This window comes from Leguminivora glycinivorella, chromosome 11 (assembly GCF_023078275.1).
Source record: "Leguminivora glycinivorella isolate SPB_JAAS2020 chromosome 11, LegGlyc_1.1, whole genome shotgun sequence".
NCBI lineage: Eukaryota > Metazoa > Arthropoda > Insecta > Lepidoptera > Tortricidae > Leguminivora > Leguminivora glycinivorella.
Genome location: NC_062981.1, coordinates 18296912 through 18312928, shown reverse-complemented (window position 1 = coordinate 18312928; position 16017 = coordinate 18296912). Strand labels below are relative to the sequence as shown.

Below are 16017 nucleotides of genomic sequence, written 5' to 3'. Positions count from 1 at the left end.
TCACCCGGTGCCGTGCCGCCGCGTAAAATATTAATATAAATTCACCTACCTACCACACACATATCTTTTTTTTTCCAAAAGAGAAAAAAAAAACATGTTTATGTGATATATATGTTTTGAGAAATATTCTATTGTTTGGTAGAATAGTTAGTTTTATTTAAGTAATAACTTTGTTTAATTATTTATTTCAACATATTATGTACCTATGCATGTAGGCGCTCACTACATTTGTAAAATACCTTTACTCATTAAGTGAAATGTAATTATTTCTTTTGAGTTAATAAATGTCTTTAACCAGAAATAATGAAATATTTATTTTTCAAGTAGGCAAATTAAAATACAATGCGCATATGAACGTCAAATAAAGCTTTAACCCTACGCCTCAGCCTCGAGAAGATTTCAGTCCCCCCTCAGTTGGAGGGGGGTATCCACTATGGGACCGGCAAGAAACTCAGCGTGCCACTCCTTTTCAAAACATTACATCTTATAATTAACATGCATTATAAAACAAGATACAATTTAACATGCAAAAGTATTCATCAAAAAATATTAAGAGACTAGGTACCTACTCTATGGAAGTTCATTTCAATAAATCATATAAAGTACAAAGATACCTACCTCCTCATGTGCACTGTATGTGGTCGTACGAATCCACCCCATCTTCCTCTTTTCGGTAAACTAGTCACGTTATCGCTTGACATCACTATTTGTTATTTAAGGCGCTTATATTTGGCAAAGGTCAAAGGCAAACAAGGTTAATTCATTGTGTTATTTTGACTTTCGCCGCCCATCACTGTAGTGATTATTGAATATTCTAACATTTATGACTTTTGATATCAAATTTTATCAAGAAAAACAAGACAATGCAGTTATAGTACAGTCAACAACACGGCTGTGAATACAAAGTGCCAAAAATATGTGTACATACCGTAATTTACAGTCAATAAAGTTCTGTATATATATTTTTGGCACTTTGTCTGTATTCACAACTGTGCAACTTTTTTGACATAAGTTTTTTTACGATACTCAGAATCGATTGCTAAAAATATATACCTATTTTTTATATAAAAAATCATTATATCACCGAGAACTATTTACTAGGGTTAATTTTATATTCTTAGTATAATTGCTAATTGTCGATCAAAATATTATTTGGGAGACATTTTTTTATATTTATTTCGCAGATAGTGAAAATCCATCAGAAAATCATTTTTTTTTAATACATATATTATATGAATCACGAGGAGTAGAGTAGTATCATGAAATGAAATGAAATGATTTATTGTCAGACCACAGGTAAAAAATATAAAAGATGTCAAAAATAATAATAATCGTATCTTTTCCGCAGTCTACCATTTCTGGTGTACAATATTTTGGGTCATGCAAAGCATGCAATAAAAACTATTTAGACTATTTACAGTCATAAAAAGCTAAGCAAACAATATAGAAACTTCAGAATATGTCAAACATTATTGTTAATATTATGTCAAATTGTAAATGAGCAATAATTACTTAAATACTTATTTATAATTGTCCATTATTATTAAAAAAGTCAAGTGGGGAATAGAACCTTTTATCCAAAAGCCATTCGTGAAGCACTTTCTTAAATTTTGTATTGTCATGGTCCTTAAATAGGTACGTTTGGAATATTATAATAAATTTAGATTGACATGGACAAAATGCTACTTTTGTAAAAACTTGACTTGGTTTGATGCGTATTTACCAATTTGTACACATTTCTCATATTACGATGAAATCTATCATTTCTTTGATATAGGTTAAGGTTCTTTTTTTATAAACATAGCCACTTCTTTTATGTACAAACAAGGCATCGGCAAAATCTTAAATTTGGTAAAAAGGGGCCTACAGGAATCTCTTTCGGATGCACCACAGAGCGCTCTTATACAACGTTTCTGCATCTTAAAAACTTCTAACCAGTCCGTAGAGTTTCCCCAAAATATTATACCGTATGTGAGGCTAGACTGAACATAACCAAAATACGACATTAGTCTCGCTTTTTCCGATGCATTATTTATCAATCTACGTATCGGGAATACAAACTTGGATAATTTCGTGCATAATTCGTTAATGTGATATTGCCAATTACAAATTGCTGTCGAGCATGACATGCATTCTTCACATTCAAGAGTTTCAAACATCAATTTATTTTCATCTTCCACTTCAACTCAACACAACACAACTACTAAGAATATCTACACATCGCAATCTGTCAATAAGATATCGCTGCTGTCGGTACGATGCACTATGCGTATGAAACGCAAATAAATGCGATTGCCAACGGTACTATCGTTCTTGATGTTTACTATTTCTGATTTAATTGAGAAAAGAAAACAAATAATTGTACATTTTCGGGTACCTAGTTACAACGTTAGTTGGTTAACCGACCTAATACAAAACCTCCTTATCGTGTCGTGTTATTAGGGTTACGTAGTCAATAAGGAACCCCTATAGTTTCGCCATGTCTGTCCCTCCGTCCGTCCGTCCGCGGATAATCTCAGTGACCCTTAGCACTAGAAAGCTGAAATTTGGTACCAATATGTATATCAATCACGCCGACAAAGTTGTAAAATAAAAAGTGGAAAAAAATATTTTGTTAGGGTACCTTTTGAACCATTATGTTTAAAAAATATATAAGAAATTACAAAATTAGAACTTTATAAAGACTTTCTTGAAAAATTGTTTTGACCTTGATAGGTTCAGTAGTTTTTGAGAAAAATACGGAAAACTACGGAACCCTACACTGAGGGTGGCCCGACTCGCCACTAAGGTAAGGTAAGGGGTCATTTGAGGGTAGATTTTGTTTATATTTATTTAAATTAATCACTGAGATGTGGTCATTTCGTGGCACTTCAGTCTTTTCTGTTTGTTAATAGTCTTGTCTGTGTTCACTAATAAATAATGTTCAATTCTATTCGTGATGCGACAGACGGGGCGATAAATGTCGCTACCTTTTCGGCCCGCACAGTTTGAAGCCATCAACACGAGAAGAAGAAGAATTTTATTATATTTTAAATACTTACCCTCTTATTCATAATTCATAAACGTTCACTAAAGTTATCAAACCGATAAAGTTCGTTTGTCTCTTTCTATCACATCAATACGTTGGGAAGAGACAAACGAACTTTATTAACAGATACTATACAGTCAGGGCAAGACATGTAAGTTAATAATTTAATCGAGATTTGACGTACAATATAACATTTGCTCCGACGGCGCTCTCAAAATCGGCTCCCCGGTATGTACCGGCGCTCAATCTATGTGGATATAATAGAGGAAAAATCTCTAAATTCCCAAATTTCCGACAAAAAAAATCTCTAAATCGTTGCCAACATACCTACAACTGATTCAAATGTAAGGAGTTAAAATATTTGCTCATGTAACTTACCCCAGAGAAGATAGATGGCACTCTACGTCTATGGCAGAAAATTGATGGGATAAAATATACCCTAAGCAAAGAATGGTCGCAAATTTCCGGGTCCCACTTATCAAAAGGGTCTCTGTATATAGTTTTTCTGTATATAGATATTATACTATTGCGTGACTGTCAAGCGATACCGTGATAGTACCTAGCAAAGACATAATATATTAAATATATATAACTCCGTATAGGTAGATAAAGTCTAAGAAAAAACGTACCTTGGGACCATGGTTCATGAGTTTATGTTGAGACTATATTATACTTAGCCTAAGATCATTACGTACACATGAATTGCAATAAAGCATTGAAATTGAAATTAAAAAAAATAAATGTAAGGTCGTTTAGAAGGCACTACATATTTGGTTGATTCTCGGCTAGATGGCGCTAATATTGATAATTTTAACACATATCAAGTTACGAAGATGGGCTAAATTGTCAAAACTGAGGTTTAAAAGTTTTAAGCCTGTGTCGAGATACAGTCTGTGGCAGTCTATATGCACTGTGACAACACATTTTAAGTACTTTTAAGTATTTCCAGAAACTGGAAAGAGTGACAGAGGTTAAGGACTTAGGAGTACATGTTGATGACAAGTTACAGCTAGTTTCACATGTTGAGAAAGTAACATCTAAAGCATACAGAATGCTTGGATTTATTCTTCGCCAAAGCAAGGATTTCAAAAACCCCAATACTTTACTGCTTCTCTACAACGCATTTGTAAGATCTCGCTTGGAGTACGCGTCCACAGCTTGGAGTCCTTTCTACTCGGTACATATCAAGTCTGTAGAGGCTATTCAAAAAAAAATCCTAAATTATCTCCGATATAGATTCCCAACTTTCAAATGTAACATTGAAAGCCTCCAGGTACGTAGAGAGCGGAGAGATGTCGTATTTCTGTATACATACATACATACATACATAGAATCACGACTGTATCCCATAAAGGGGTAGGCAGAACACATGAAACTACTAAAGCTTCAGTGCCACTCTTGGCAAATAAGGGGTTGAAAGAAAACGAAACTGTGATATTGCAGTGACAGGTTGCCAGCCTCTCGCCTACGCCACAATTTAACCCATATCCCATAGTCGCCTTCTACGACACCCACGGGAAGAAAGGGGGTGGTGAAATTCTTAACCCGTCACCACACAGGTTATTTCTGTATAAACTGCTCAATAACGTCATTGATTCTCAATACCTCGTAAGTAAAATATCGTTTCGTTGTCCTTGCTTTCGCACCCGCTCCACTAATTTGTTTTCTATCCCGTTTAGTAGTAAAAAATATGTAAACAATAAATATGTTTCTAGAGCCTGTAATACTTATAATAAATCATATACCCATATTGACTTATTTCAATTCAACCAGTATAAGTTTGTTTCTGCAATTCGGAAAAGCACCAATTGCAATTCTTGCACGTTTGAATGAATGTTAACTATCTTCATTTTTTATATATTTGGTAAATTTAGTAAGTAATGTTTTGTAATTTTTTTTTTGTTTTGTATTTTTTTGTCTATCTTTTTCTTTTAATTTATCATAATTAACTTCGCTTCCATCACAGATAAAATTGGTTGTCTTGTTGCATTTTTTTAGTAAATTACCTGTTGTTTCTGTTTTTAAGAACTTATCTCATGCATGTCTATTTCAGAGCTTTCTCATGTATAACTTTAAAGTGGAAACTGTTTTGGCTTGTGAGCTACCTTTAATTTGTAAGACATATGTATTATTAATGCTGTGTGTTTCCCAAATCAATAAAATAAAAAATAAAAAAATATTTAATTCTCTATATACTCAATCCTCTTTAGTCGTAGTTAGAATTAATCCATACTTACTAATATTATAAATGGGAGAGTGTGTGTCTGTTTGTTTGTCCGTCTTTCACGGCAAAACGGAGTGACGAATCGACGTGATTTTAGGTGGAGATAAATAGTTGAAGGGATGGAGAGTGACATTTCTTATGTTTGTCTCTTTCTAACGCGAGCGAAGCCGCGGGCAAAAGCTAGTACCTAATGATTGTTTTATTTATGTCTCTTGAAAAAAATAGTGTTAACTTTTTGCGCCAGATTTCGCAGTTCATATAACTAGGGTGGACGTGGCTAGTAAACGCATTTAATGTAATTATATCCAGTTTACTTCAGTTTTAAACAACTTTATATAAGCTTTTAATAATATGTCAAGAGTCACGACATGACCTATTACTTCGTTGTGACCCAGGCTTAGTGATTCTAGGAAAACTCCGAAATCTTTAAGTATTAACAGCGTTAAAACTAGGGAACAAATCAAATTATTTTATTGAATATTTTTCGATTTGTCTTTTTTTCAAGTAGTCACACTACTATTTAAAAATTATAAATTTAAATAGATATCATACACGAAAGAAAAACCACCACCACCAGTCACCACCTCGGCCACCAGTGGGCCTTGTCTTTTTTTTTCTTTTGTGTATGATATCTATTTAAATATTAACAGCGTTGTTAAATTAAAACTTATGAGATAAAAAGCCTATCACGCAAAAGCATTATACTTTCCAAGTAGGATTAAACTTTAAAACTAGAAAAAAATCTCGTTTTTTACACAAAACTATTTACCATTTTGTTGCCCAAGATTGATCAAACATTTGAAGTTCTCGAACGCGATAAAAGAACATCATCAACTTTTACCAGGCCAGGTTGAACTAGCCGAAACGTTTAGTTGGGTAAAAGGTAATAATAATGTTATTGTATCGTGTTCGACCCGTGCGTGCCTTTAATCAAACATTGTTCTGAATCCCTAAAATTAGGAGCCCTAAAAACAATCCTAAAACTTTTATACTGTTTGATCTTTTTTCCTAACTTATTGTATTCATAAGGTCAATTCCAGTCACGTTTATTTTTAAGTACCAAAATACGTTAGGTAACCAAATAGTTATTCGGAATACAGAGGCTAATTTTCTTTAAGAATTTGCTATGACTATTCAGAGACTGCATGTATTTTGTCAGAAGAATAAAAAAAAAACTTTCTAGTGGCCGAACATGATAAGCTAAGTATAAATAGCAAGCTTACAACTAGGGGATAAATCAATTATTTTATTAACATTTTTTATTTGTTCTTTTTTGTTCGTTAAAGACTTATCAGAGATAACGAGATAAAGAGATAATTAAGAAATTATGTCGCGGCGGGCGGGTGGTCTAGTGGTAATGACGTTAGCCGCATAAGCTGAAGACCCAAGTTCGATTCTCTTGAGGCCTTGTCATTTTTTCATTCGTGTATGATATCTATTTCAACTTATATACATAATAAGCTTATAGACAATTACTTTCAAAGTAAAACGAGTGGTCAAAGTAACTGACTGCCATCTCTCGACACTGAATTAAAACTTTTGAACCTCAGTTTTGACAATTTGACCCAAATTGTTTAAAACTGTCTAATATTCATTTATTAGCACCAAAATCAACCAAAATAGTAGAAATAGAATGAACAACAATTTTATTGTTTTTAAAGATTGCAATGTCATATCAAACTCAGAACAAATCAAAACTTTTTTTTTTAATCTTTATTAAAAAGCTTTATCGCTTAGCGATTATGTCGCTCAAAAAAAAATCAAAACTTTGAATTCAGAATATTGTTTGCCCGCGATAACATTATATTTTTAGTACCCATTATTATGATGTTTGACTTCTCTGATTTACAGTTTTCAAACAAAATTTTAAATGTTGAGTGATTTATGTTTTTTTATTTGTGTATTATAAATGGGAGTTGGGTAAGTATTCTAATATAAATGCTTGAATGGATGATATTTTGAATACAGTTCACTAATAAAATGAAACGAAATTTTTCGTGAAAATCACTGGCTTAATATTTATTAGCTTTTTCCGCGGCTTCTCCCGCGTTTAATTCGAAAATTTCGGATTGCTCCATACAAACTTCCACCCCCTATTTTGGGGAAGTAGGGGTCAGAGAGAAACAAAAGGTAGTCTATGTCACTCTCCATCCCTTCAAATATCTCCACTTAAAAAATCACGTCAATATATCGCTGTTTTGCCGTGAAAGGAAGACAAACAAACAGACACACACACTTTCCAATTTATGATATTAGTATGGATATTTGAAAAGTTAGTAGTTATTTTCAATAGGGATCTTTGCCTTCAAAGGACCAACCTATATATTATTATTATTATGAGCCTATTGTGCCCCACTGCTGGGCAAAGGCCTCCCCCTCTTTTTCCATTCCTCTCGGTTTTGTGCGACAACTGACCAGTCTCTCAAAAAGGAGTCTAAGTTATCCCGCCATCGCCGACGAGGTCTGCCGGATCCAGCGGCCAAGTTAAAGTGGGACTGGGCTGGCCACGTCTGTCGCATGCCGGATGACTTATGGGCCAAGACTACCACGCAGTGGGAGCCCCTCGAGTCAAATCAACCTATATATACCGTGTTTTATCTTTTGTATGAGCGGTGTCCCATGAGTGTATAACTAAGCTTTTTAAACGAGCCATGTTCCATGAGTATTCATGGGACAAAGTGCTCATTCTCCTTTGTTAGGTAATTAACAGAAGCTAACTAGTATATCGTTTTTTTGTTAAATGGAAAAAAATGATTTTTTTTTTCGATTTCACACGTAATGAATACAATGGTAGACTATACTCCTCAAACTGACAAAAAAACATAGTTTAGGATGCACTGTACCTATTGCGAATTTTGTTACGTTCAAAATAAAAGTTACATTAAATAAAATATTTAATTTTATAAAATGAAATTCTAAAGGTTTCACTTATTTGCTACGTGTTACAAGATACAACCTGTATATCATCCAGTGTGTAGCCACCTTAAGAACAATTTTCAAGATAGCTACTGATATAAAACCCTTAAAACTGACATTGGAAGCCAACTAACCTAAACTTATACAATAAAGCGAATGGCCTCCTGGGAACTTATCTATCCTTTCCCATTTCTCTAATATGTTACCAAAGAAGATCGAGTATTATAGAGAGTTACTGTCAAAGTAAAATGTGTAATCATAGTGCATAGACTGCCATCTCTCGACACAAGCTTAAAACTTTTGAACCTCAGTTTTGACAATTTGGCCCATATTGTTAGCTTGATATTTGTGTTAAAATGTCAAATATTAATATTTGCGCCATCTAGCCGAGCGTTCCCCAAAGGTGTAACGCCATCTAGGTCACCGTACCTGTTTCTCTAGGGCGTTGAGGTACGTTTTTTTCTTAGATTTTATCCGTCTATACAACATATACTTTGATGTTACGTATGTGTGCCTTTAGGGGCCTACGTTGTAAATATTGTACCCATAATTTTGGCCAGTAAAATCTCTTGTAGATTTTTTCATAGACAGATTTACTTAATTAAATAATACCTAAAAACTACTAAAACAATTTTCTTACAACTTTTTTATATTTATCAGTAGTTTCCACCTCAATTACTTTAATGTTTTTTTTTATATATGTTTTTATAAGGAACACCAATGTATTCCTAGCCAACCTTTGATAGCCAAATAATTCAAACACATAGACTATGAAATGAATTAAATACGTCAATATTTTACAATACTTTGAATATAGAAGTAAAAAAAAAAACATTTTGAGTTAGACTGTCTAATATCATAATCATGAAACACGTTTGCAGCGCAACTTTGCTCGTCACTCTTCAAACTCGAAGTAGGTAATACACACTGCACGATTTATTGTCTTATAAGTAGTATTGTATTGTATTCTACGAATCCATTAGCACTGATTACTTGATTAGCGGCAATAGCAACACATATCGTGACAACCGGCAATCGATGTAACTTTAAATTTATCTAGGTTAGGTTTTAAATATTCGTTTTTTTGCACAGGTAATATGTTATGCCGAGAATTATGACCCTATTTGGTTTGTAGTACAGTGTGTAATTAATCTAATGCGGGCGAATCTCTTATGATTATTACATAGGATATAAGAAATGTACCTAATTAGATAACTTCTTAAAATTATATCCATAAAAAATAATTAGGCCTGCAATGTACAGTCAATCAATTCGAACCCTAGGCCACTGTAGAACTGCGTCATCGTGACGTTATAAATCAGATTGTAAGAAATCTCTTACTGCTTGTAATTTTGACATGGTTGTAGAGTGACCTAGGGTTCCAATAGTTTGACTGTACAGCAAACACACTCGCATTAAAAGCTCGTTAACAAAAAACGCCCATAATACCGTGTCATGTCATGGCAAGCATGTTAACCTAAAGTAGTTCAGCTACTGGGAAAAAAATCAAAACATAATTTTGATGTGATATATAAAATGATAAAAGTAACTTAAAAACACTTCTTAATTGATAAAACTGATGAATTCTATGTCTGGTTTATTTATATTTATCGCCCGTGTAAGGCTTATAATATACTATATTAACTGTATAATATAACTTATGTACATACTTGTCTTTTCAGATGCGTGCCCGAAGGAAAGTCGCGCTGACAGTCCTCGCTTTTGTACTGGTCTTCGCCGCCTGCTTCCTTCCCTCGCACGTCTTCATGATGTGGTTCTATTACTGGTAAGTTTATATTAACCTAAACCTTCAACATTACTGCCACAACTCGCGCTTAAGGTAAAATCCACAAACCTACGGACCAAATTGACAAGTAAGTGGAAACAAATGTTGCCACAGTTTGGCCAGTGTCGTTCTCATATTAAAATTATTATTACATCGTATCACTGAGAGAAATTTGCATTGTGAATTTAACAAGTTCGACTTGTTGCGGTTTATCCGTTTGAATCAGCCAAACGTATGTTTAAAACAATATGTGTCAGGTTGTTATTATAAAATCGACTTGTTGATTCAAATATATTGCCGATTCAAATGACAAGTAGCTTGTTGTTTGAACCAAAGAGCACGTAGGCGCTATTTTAACCAAAAAACTTGTTGAACGAACATGAAAACTGGTTGTATTTTCTCTCATAGGTTTAAGGTGCACCCAGACGGGACAATCAAATTGGCAATTTGATCGGTTAACGGCCTGTAGAGTCCTAATTAGAGAATTTTTTTTAATTTCAAACCAGCAATGAATATATTGATTTAAACTAACACGATCTTCACTCATATTATTAAATCGGGTTAAATATAAAACGTAAGTTTTACGCGATTAAGTCCCGTTTTAATTTAATAATATCAGCAATGAATACTTACCCAAAGGGTACTTTATTCACATAGATACGTGATAAAATTGGAGGCATATAATACACCGGCTGGGAATGAATATTATTTTATAATAAAGACTAGTAAAGTTATCGTCAGATATTTTATTTTTTACCCACAGGCTCGGAAACCTTTTTATGCTTTAAAACTAGTGGGTAAAAACGCATGTTATCCATCCAACAACCTTGAAAATCGAATATACCGAAAATTGTACCTCTTATTTGAAACTAATTACTTATTCTTAATTTAAACTAGTCTATTATGTACTTAACAACTTGTCGATATTGTTATCGACATATACCCTTCACTACTTTTATTTTGCTGTTCCTGGTAACACTTTACCTGTCAGTCATTTGTCAATTTAGTCCGTAGGATTGTGGATTTTACTTTAGACCTAACCTATGCCTTCAAACGTGGTCAAATAATCTCACATAAAAGTCGTGACTAAAGATTTTCCAGAGAGCAATCAAGTACAGGGAGCTGCGAAATTGTATGAAGTAATTATGAATGAAATCATTGATAAATTCGCCATGCTCTTTTGCAGCTCTCTATTTATTTATTTATTTATTAATAACAATATATTTACACGGCATTACAGACAAGCCAATACACCGAGAAATAAAATATATACATTTTCGCTGTACACAAAATACAAATTTTATAACAAAACAAAACTTAAACAAAAATACTAGACAACCTGTCATCCATCGACTCACAAAACCTCAAACATTCACAACACACATTCGCCCATCTCCACGCAAACAAGTCGCATTCAGGTGCGGATGTCAGAAGCGTATTGAGCAATGTAAGCGCACGACATAGCGGCGAATTCTTATGCGACACCGTGCGCGTCACCGGTACTGCCAGGAGGGGGCGCGCTCGTGGTCTCAGACTGACTCTGGGCATATCCGGAACGTAGAGCCGTAAGACTCGAGCCACAAGTTCCGGGCAGTCTGACTCACCACGCAGTATGCGACAACCGGTGGTCAGCAGTTTGTTGTTACGCCTTACTTCTAACGAGTTATATCCGAGGCATCCGAGCAAATATTTTGTTGGATAAAGAAATGGATAATATCCAAATCTTTTCTTAAACAAGAATCTCAAGAATGCCTTTTGGATCTTTTCCAGAAGCAAGGCGTAGGTGGACTCATATGGGTGCCAGATGATTGACGAAGCCTCAAGCTTGCTTCTGACCAAGGCACTGTAAACCATCCCTATAGTCCCGATGTCCCAGAAATTCTTGACACTCCGAATCACAGTCTATACATACCTAGTTTTTCGGAATATGTGCGAAATGTCATTTGATATTTGCCAGTCGCTTTTCGGTGAAGGAAAACATCGTAAGGGAACCGGACTCATCCCAATATCCACTTGACAGTCCAGCCCGCGCGACCATATTCCGGTCAACCGTCCGGGTTTTTAAGCGACGCGCGCAGCGCGCTGCGCATTCACAACTTTTTACAAAAACGTCTGTATCTTCTAAACTACACAAGGTATAGTTAAAAAAAAATGAACGTACAGTACTTGAAATAAAATTATAGTGATAGTAAAATATGTATGATTATATACTATAAATCAAGGTTAAACTTATGTAATCGAAAAAAAAATGAAGAAATTTTTTATTTGACTATTACTTAAATTACAGGAAATTCTGAGCGATGACCCCCTTTTTTTATTACGTATTAGAGAAATATACTATTTTACCTTTATAATGATACCACAACCAACACATACAGTTCTCATGAAGATATCCAAAAAAAATTAAACAAATTCAAAATCAAACACAAACACGCGGAGTTTGACAAGGCACTGCCGAATTTATTTTTTCATTCACTAAGTAACGAGCGTACACTGCCATCTATACTTTTTGTAGCAAACTATGTAGTTAGGCTACGTTATTGTATCAAGAGAATAAGTAAATAATGCCGCAATATTTCGCTAGATGTCACTTTAATCAACTGTGTCTCCATCCCCTCTTTTGGATAGTAAGGTATCGTAGGACTGTCTACCGGAATTTTTTTTTGGATACTATGTTATCGTAGGACTGTCAAGTGGATAAGGCCAAGTTACCCTCGGGTTGGAAGGTCAGATGGCAGTCGCTTTCTTTAAAACTAGTGCCTATGCCAAATTTTGGGATTAGCTGTCAAAGCGGACCCCAGGCTCCCATGAACCATGGCAAATGCCGTGATAACGCAAGGTGGATGATGATTTTGTTTAAAGTGCTGTGTTAATCAGCCCTCGCTAGGAATACGGGGGGCTGATTGTTCTGTTTCATTTGGCGTTAGTTTGTGATTTTCATGTTTTATTTTTAGCGTGCATGGAATCCGTAGCAGTGATTGTATAAGGAAAAGCTGCGAAAAGTTGATACGGGTGTAAAGGCTGCCAGGCTCGAGTGGGATTGGGCTACTCTACTATATTAACACACAGTACTAGATTTAGATAGAAGAAACACCGGGGCCGACCGAGTGTGTCAGATTTTGTACTGAAGTTGTTACTTGCCTGTGATTTTAAATATGTGTTGATAATTTTTGCGTTGTTGCAATTAAATATCACGTAAGGAGGCATTTATTATTTTTTTTGTTGAATTCAACTTACAAAAGCTGAAACTGACGCCCGAAAGCTGCAAGCTGCGATTAGATACAAATAACAAAATACAAATAATTTATTAATAAAAACATAATTGTTACTTTTAATACAGTGATTGTTCTTAAAAGCTAGGAACAACTCAGTGGATTTTACTGAGTTCATTTGACACGCTAAGTAAATACGTTTGCTTGATCTATGACTAAAGACGAACAACTCAGTGGATTTTACTGAGTTCATTTGACACGCTAAGTAGATACGTTTGCTTGATCTATGACTAATGACGAACAACTCAGTGGATTTTACTGAGTTCATTTGACACGCTAAGTAGATACGTTTGCTTGATCTATGGTATATATTATGACATTTGTGTATTGAATACTCTTGTCAAATATTTTCACATTCAAAGTCTATATTTTATCCCAACTAAACAAACACTGACTAAAATTTTAGTTTCCAATGAGTTTCCTTATCAGTTTCTAAAAGGAACAATGGCGATTAAATATTATGATTTAATAAACATTCCAGCAATTCAAAAGTTATCCTTTCTAGTTAGTATTTGCTTCAAAACTTCGAATTACGAGCAAGCTCAATATTTCACGCCGGATTGTAGAAACTTTATGTCAATATTGGTTTAACTTTTACGAGTAACTAACTAAAGTTAAGAGTAGCAAAGCTTCAGAAAATTTAACTTAGCCTCTGTCCTATAAAGTCGTAAACGTTATAGTTTACATTTATTGTAGTAAATAAAGTTGACTTCACAAAATGTTATTTGAAAACCATAACAAGATGAACGTTTTTCACCATTTTGGAAAAGGTACCTATTCTTCAACTGAATTGATTTTATCAAACACATCCATAAACCAAGTTCCTTTAACAATTTCGTTTTATTTCAACCCTTCAATAACTAAGAGTATTAAGTAATGTATGTATTTAGGTATTGCAGTATGTGATTAGGTTTAATAATTGCTGTGGTCAAAGTCATGCTTTTAATATCCATCGCCGTTTTTTTTAGCTGTGTAGCCTCTATGGATATTTGCTAGATGTTTGGGATCGCTGTATTTTATCCTCCTGAGTCCTGGAAGCATATATTTGTTTTGTTTTTGAATCCTTTTGTTAGTCTTTTAAAGGTTATGATAGATATTAGATACCTACAAATATTTGTTAACGTGTTATGCTAAATAAATCGGCTACCGATCAAACGTCTTCCCAAAATGAAACTAAAAATTGTATTTGGTCTTTAACTTTTTTCCGGTATCTGTATTGTAATGTTATATCTAGTGTACTAAACAATGTTTCATTCGCAGCCCAACAGCCCAAGAGGACTACAACGGCTGGTGGCACGCGCTTCGCATCATCGGCTTCTGCTTCTCATTCCTCAATAGTTGCGTCAACCCCATCGCCCTTTACTGCACTAGCGGGATTTTCAGGAAACACTTCAACAGGTACGTTTTTATTATTGTCATTATGATCACTATCACTGTCACTAATATGTCTACTATTACCATCATCACTATCTCTACTATCATCACTTTAACTACAGCTTACAGACGCCAGCTACGGTCTAAGAAAAAAACGTAGCTCAGAACCATATAGAAAAAGGTACGGTGGCCTAGATAGTGTTACACCTTTTGGGGGACGCTAGATGGCGCTAATATTAATATATGACATTTTTATACATATCAAGATAAGAATATGCTCCAAATTGCCGAGAGATGGCACAAGCTTTAAACATGGAGAGCTACCCACGCAACGCTGACGAAGTGTAATAATATTGTGATATTTAAGAAGTTTACATAAAATAAATAATGTGTACAAAAATAAAGCTTACAAATGAAGCTATAAACGGGACTAATAAATTAACTTGTCACAACACAGTGAAGTTTTTCCGATAATGAAAATGAAACGCCTTATTTTGATTCAAGGCACTTAGGCGCGTAAATCTTGGAGCTGGTTCATAATTAAATATTTATTAAAGTTATTAAGACGATACATGAGAGAAAATGCTAAAATGGAAACATTATTAACTTATCGAAAAAAAATTAAACGATTTTTATTTAATTAATTAATTATTAAAAACAACTCAGTTAAAAGATATTGCGAAAAAATCTTAAAAATCAAGGTTTCGCTCTCGACTGTTTCCTCCTTCAAAACTTAATCAATCGTAACGAAATTTAAGAATCTAAATAACAATGAAATAATCTATGTCGAACCGTTTAGTTTTTTTGGCTAATTGTCACCAATTTTGAATACCACACCTTTTTTTTACGTCATAATCAATAACGCCGTTTTTGGAAAGTTTTAATGCGCTCTAGCGTCTTTAAAAATAAGAATATCAAAAAAATCAAAACGGTTCGACACAGATAAAAATAATTATAATCTGTGTTGAAAAAATCGCTGTCCTAACTTCAAAAATCAGGGAGGAATTAGTCGAGAGCGTTTGTATGGAGAATTGACCCCTCCTGTATCATCTTAACGTTATTAAACGCTAAGAGAGCGTGCGACTTTCCATCCGGAGGTCGCTGGTTCGAACCCCGGCTCGTACTTGTGGTCAATGAGTTATTCTAAACTTATGAGCGAAATGTCATTTAACATTTTGTCAGTCACTTTTCGGTGAAAGAAAACATCGTGAGGAAAGCGGACTAATTCCAATAAGGCCTAGTTACCCTTCGGGTAGGAAGGTCAGATGGCAGTCGCTTTCGTAAAACTAGTGCCTACCTCAAATCTTGGGATTAGTTGTCACAGCGGACCCCAGGCTCCTATGAACCGAGGCAAATTCCGGGATAACGCGAGGATGATGATGATGAACGTTATTAAAGGCTAAGTAAGCACGGAATA

At 34.5% G+C, this 16017-nt stretch overlaps 1 protein-coding gene across 1 annotated transcript in view; it reads left to right on the top strand.

Annotated features, from left to right (window-relative positions):
- LOC125230967 (neuropeptide CCHamide-1 receptor-like) overlaps positions 1–16017 on the top strand; it is a 380354-nt gene that overhangs the window by 349983 nt on the left and 14354 nt on the right. Inside the window, exons 6-7 of the mRNA XM_048136285.1 lie at positions 9851–9954; positions 14487–14624. Coding sequence (XP_047992242.1) covers positions 9851–9954; positions 14487–14624 — 242 coding nt within the window. The remainder of the gene's footprint in view (positions 1–9850; positions 9955–14486; positions 14625–16017) is intronic.